Source organism: Lactuca sativa, chromosome 1 (assembly GCF_002870075.4).
Source record: "Lactuca sativa cultivar Salinas chromosome 1, Lsat_Salinas_v11, whole genome shotgun sequence".
In the NCBI taxonomy this organism is placed as follows: domain Eukaryota; kingdom Viridiplantae; phylum Streptophyta; class Magnoliopsida; order Asterales; family Asteraceae; genus Lactuca; species Lactuca sativa.
In genome coordinates this window covers 30,851,264-30,856,518 of record NC_056623.2, presented here as the reverse complement: position 1 = coordinate 30,856,518, position 5,255 = coordinate 30,851,264, and the positions used below count along the sequence as shown (strand labels likewise).

The window sequence follows — 5,255 nt, the reverse complement described above, 5'->3', positions numbered from 1 at the left end:
ATTATTGAAAATTTTAAGTTTTATGATATTTTATTTCAAAGAATTATTGATTTTTAAGAGTTTCATTTTTTTTATTGAAAATTTAAATAGATCGATTCGGGTTCTACTTGTTTATTAAACAAGTTGGGTTAAGTAAACAATAAATATATCAACCCAACATTAAGTTGTTTTATGAAAAATGTTGGGTTGGATTGGAAATTTTTAACTCATTTACTTAAATAAGTTTGGTTTCATGGAGATTTTCAATCCGTTTAATTAAACAGATCAACTTGAACAATGAGCCCATTGGACACCCATAATTTGTGTAGAGTTTTTTTTATTTTGTTTTTTGTTTTTTATTTTTTATTTTTTTCGTTTTATGTTTTCTTGGTGATTATAATTGGTTATTCAATCCAACTTTCAACTTTCAGGGCAACAAAGCTTTACGCCGTACTCTGGTTTATTTATCTTTTAAGGTGCATTTAAAGAAAGTAACGCATTGGTGGCGATTAGTGGCATATGCACAATGTTTTAGTGGGGTGCATGGACCCCGCTCTTACCCTAAATTTTATATAGAAAGTTTGTAAATATGCTTGATTTTTAAGGCTATAAGGTATAGTACTCTTTCACGCCTCACACATGACACAACCATCTCCTTCTACATCAGTTTTCACCCCACCACAAAGAAGAAGGGGATTGTTTTCTCATTCTAACGACGTGAAGGTCATTGAAAGAGGAAGACAATAGAAGTGAGGGGAATAGAAAGAAAGAGGAAGAAAGTTTTTGTAAATGACGACACCCCTCCATTGGGGGTGGTGTGCATGCCATGGTGATGGTGCCACATCATCAACACCCCATCAATGTTACCGGTGTATCTGGTAGCCTAACTCATTACAGTTCAGCCATAGAGTGGTGACATAATGAAATATGAGCATTTTTCGTTATAACATCATCTCCTTCATATTACTTATATAGAATTGAATACAGAATTAGTCATAATAATTGAAGTATTGGTAATTTCATATGGTTAGAGAAATCCTCATTTGAAGATCTAATCCACAATTTCAAAGAAAATTAAGATACAAGTATATATATATGTATATTTTGACTACTTCCCGTAGCCCCAAAAGTCCATCTCTCCCCGCAACGGCAATTGATTGACTTGTTGCATTGATGAAGATGATGATGCATTTGCATTATTTTCATATCTCACCACCTCTTTTGACGAACTTCCATCTTCATTGGCTGCAGCACCAAGATGCGAAGTCACGAGCCTGTCCATCATTCCCCACTCGTTTCCAGCAGCATTAACCATGCGTTCAGGTGGTTCACAGGTTCCGGCCTCTAAACCAGGCTCACAACCTTGGTAACCAACAGGAAGCTGCTGGTTCTCGCAACTTCCACTATCACAATCACCATGGTTTGACATCAGTTGTTTAACCATCACCGGTGAATCTTCCGATGGTAGATTCGAAAAATCATAGCCTAACGGTTTGTGGGTCGGTATGAAGTTTTGAGCTTGGAGATGTGGATAAGGGTGCGGAAGGTGGCCATGGTTAAGCCCAAGATCGACGAAGGTTTGTAGCTGTTGGTGCTGTTCTTGATGGTATGGTAAGTACTGATGGTTTTCAACCCTAGGGTGCGAAAAAGAACCAGGTTGATTCGAACCATGGTTAAGTTGATCGGACCCACTGCTACCTCTTGACCCTTCGTTTCCTCCAACCTTGAACAGATTCTTCTTCTTGAACACCCTGCAAATCACCCATCCATCTTCCTGCAGGAATTTAAAACATTGTGAAAATTCAAGAAAAACACGTACGTCCTTTTAAAGTTAGCTAGATTTCCTGGATCATGGTATAGCTAGAGATCGATATAATTAATTAACTTACAGGAGACGTGAGGGTGGAATTGAGCGGATCATGTTGATCTTCGTTATCTTCTAATCGATACTCGTGCATGATCCAATCGGTCTTTTGGCCATGAGGAGCTCGTCCACGATAAAACACAAGCGTTTTCCTCATACCAATCTTCTCGAAAGTGTTTCGGATGCATTTGTCTCTCCCAGTTGCCTTCCAAAAACCAGCATTCGTTGCTCTATTCGTTCTCGAACCCGTCGGGTACTTCCTGTCCTTGTGGCTGAAGAAGTACCACTCGTTTTGAGGTGTCGACCCGATGTTACATCTCTCTGTCATAAATATATATAATCGTCAATCTCATTTCAGATTGCCGTTTAATTATATATGTAACAGAGTTTAATCTAAAATATTGTATCACATTGAACACAAGATAGACCTTAATTAACTGTTTAACGATAAACATGCAATTTGATTATGGAACTTAATTACTACGGGTTATAAGTAAAACTAAATCATAGCTAAAACCATAACAATCGGAAAACTTTTTCCTTTTATATATTTATATTATTATATACTAGTTAGTTTATAATCCGTGAAAACCACGGTTATAATATTAATTAAAGTTTTAAAATAAATTTTTTAAGTTATCAACTATTTATTTTAAATAAATTATTAATTAAGAAATATTTTTTAGTTATATAAAATTATAGTTGTTGATTTAAATAAATAAATGAAATTATATCACCTTTTAATCTGTATTATTTTTATTAATTTAATTATAATTAGAGTGAAAAATTTTGACATTTTTAATTTTTGAAATTTTAAATAAAAAATCAATAGATCGACAAATGACATGATATTAATTAAGGTTTAATAATGACACATGACAAAATAAGAATAACCCTATTCTTTTAATAAAATATGGATTTTGTATACATTTATCAATTAGATTCTTTAGTTTGTATATATTTTTGCATGTTTAAAATGGACCATATATAGTTGAAAATTTAGGAGATATTTTTCCAGGTAATTAATTCTTCGAAATCCCATAACTAGCTAGTCTTTAAATTCTAATTTTGGACAAATTATTTAAACAAAATTATGTAACTGATAGAGTTTCGGTTTTATTAATGTTTGATAGTAGATTCTATATAAATTAGTTTATCTAACTAAATGAAAACTATTTTACAAAATTTCTACGGAAAGTTTGTTTTTTTCAAAATTATTTGATTAAATCCTTTCGTAAATAACAAGAAAATTGAAATCCACATGATTAGGGTGATCATCAAATTGTATGTAAAAGTAATATATTGAGAAGTTAAATTGTCTCGTACATTTTATGTCTATAAATATTTTTATCCACTAATATTATGACATATGTCATTATTTTATATTTACTTAACTATCTTATTAACAGTATATTAAAAAAAATATCAAATAAAATTAAATTAAATTGTGAAATGATGACATGTGTCATAAAATTAATGGGTAAAAATATTTGTAGGTATAAAAGGTAGGAGACAATTTAGTTTTTCTTTTAAGATTGTTTATATTTTTGGAAGTGAACTTTCAATTAACCGTTTTAAGTAATACTTGTTCCGTCCCATATTAATAGTCCATGTTTCTTTTTTGGTTTGTCCTAAAATAGTAGTTTACTTCTAGAAGTAAATATCTCTTTTACCAAAATACTCCTCATTATTAATTAAACTACCATAAAATTAAATATAACTACAATGGAATTAAATACAATAAAAGGGTAAGACTGTCATTTCATTTAATAAAGTTAGTGCTTATTAATGTTTTTTTAATCTGTGTGTTTTTTGTCTGTGGATAATAATTTTGGAACGGAAGGAGTATATATAATAAACATACAATCAATATCGGATAACTTAAAACAGAAATCGATTTATTAGTAACTAGCTATATATATATATATATATATATATATATATATATATATATATATATATATATATATATATATATATATATATATATATATATATATATATATATATATATATATATATATATATATTAATTTGGTAATTATGTTTCTTGTTTCACAAAGTACAGTAAATTATGGAATTTAATTATTATTTTGAAAATTCATTCATTGAAATAGAAATTAAAAGAACATATATATCATACCTTTAAAAAAAATTAGGCATAAATTATCCTAAAACTCATTATATGTTGTATATGATTTTATCTATTCATATTTCATATGAAATATTCAAACACAAAAACTAGAACTCGATACTTTATACTAAAAGTAAGCTCAACTGATTCGTTTTCATTTATTTTCTTGTTCATAAATTTTATTCCGCTTCAGTTCATACATACATACATATACATTTTTGAGAAATTCATTAGTTTAAATACCTTGAAGATCCCATGGCTCAATCTTGTTCAAGTCGACTTCTCGAATAACATCCATATCGAATTTCTGAAAGGAAATCTTCTTCTTCAAGTAGTAATGTAACAGTTCTTCGTCGGTGGGATGAAACCGAAACCCTGGTGGAACACCTCCGCTTGAGGAGGCCATGGCAGTTCACTCCGCCGCCACCACCAAATAAACACCGTTAAATTTCTTTGTGCTTGAATCTGGGTTTTGTAAATCAGTCTGGTTTCGTTGTTCTGAAAAAGGTTTTATAGAGGAGTTATTATTATGTGGGTGTCAACGAACGAGGATCTGATAAGAGGGAAGTTGACGGCCGGTGACGACGCCGGCGGTGTAGCTTAAAGCTAACGTAAATTGCAAGCCAACGTATTTGGACTCGTAGACACGATCCATGCAATATCCCCATGAATTTACCTACGCGCACATCTAGTAGCGCGTGAAACCACTATCCTTCCAGGCTATTGTTCTTTATTTTAGTGGGTTATATTAATTTAATAAAGTTTCATTTAGGTCTCTGTCTGTGTTTTTTTATTTCTTTTTATGGCACTACAGTGTCGGGTGTAAAACAGTTGCGAGTGTAACGCGTCGTGGTACATGCTAATGTGTTATTAAATGAAATAAACGATCCCGAGGGTAATTTCAAATATATTATAAACAAAATAATTATTGCGAAGTTTGATTGTTTTTTAAGCAAATTCATGAAAAAACCTTCTCTCGAGATTTGAATTATTTTTCTAACGAATTATATTAGATTCGTTTCTTCGACGAAATTATATACTGAAATTATATTGCAATTAATTATAGTCGTGTTCAGGTGAAGTTTATTAGAGCTCATGAATTTGGTAAATGGTAACTCACCCGTTCGAATCGACTGTATCATACATGGAATGCATGGATTAGCGATGAGTTATTATATTTCTATTGTAAAACAAATATAACAAATTAAGATCTGTTATTTATATTTTAATTTTAACAATCAACCAAATTGTATATAAAATGACTAGCGACATACTAAC

The 5,255-nt window shown here is 30.9% G+C and overlaps 1 protein-coding gene across 1 annotated transcript; it reads right to left on the bottom strand.

Annotated features, from left to right (window-relative positions):
• Positions 1-978: 978 nt before the first annotated feature.
• LOC111913434 (protein BEARSKIN2) lies at positions 979-4,582 on the bottom strand. Its single transcript, XM_023909135.3, has 3 exons — positions 4,221-4,582; positions 1,869-2,164; positions 979-1,753 (listed from the first exon to the last, which is right to left on the bottom strand). The coding sequence occupies exons 1-3, from the start codon at positions 4,381-4,383 to the stop codon at positions 1,088-1,090; spliced, it is 1,125 nt and encodes a 374-aa protein (XP_023764903.1). The 5' UTR covers positions 4,384-4,582; the 3' UTR covers positions 979-1,087.
• Positions 4,583-5,255: the final 673 nt, after the last annotated feature.

What these genes read in the sequence shown, in the direction of transcription:
- LOC111913434 (XM_023909135.3), bottom strand. Translation starts at nt 4,383, where the DNA reads ATGGCCTCCTCAAGCGGAGGTGTTCCACCAGGGTTTCGGTTTCATCCC. An exon ending in TGAGCCATGGGATCTTCAAG is followed by an intron (nt 2,165 to 4,220) that starts GTATTTAAACTA and finishes TATTTATGACAG; the next exon opens with AGAGATGTAACATCGGGTCG. An exon ending in ATTCCACCCTCACGTCTCCT is followed by an intron (nt 1,754 to 1,868) that starts GTAAGTTAATTA and finishes AAATTCCTGCAG; the next exon opens with GAAGATGGATGGGTGATTTG.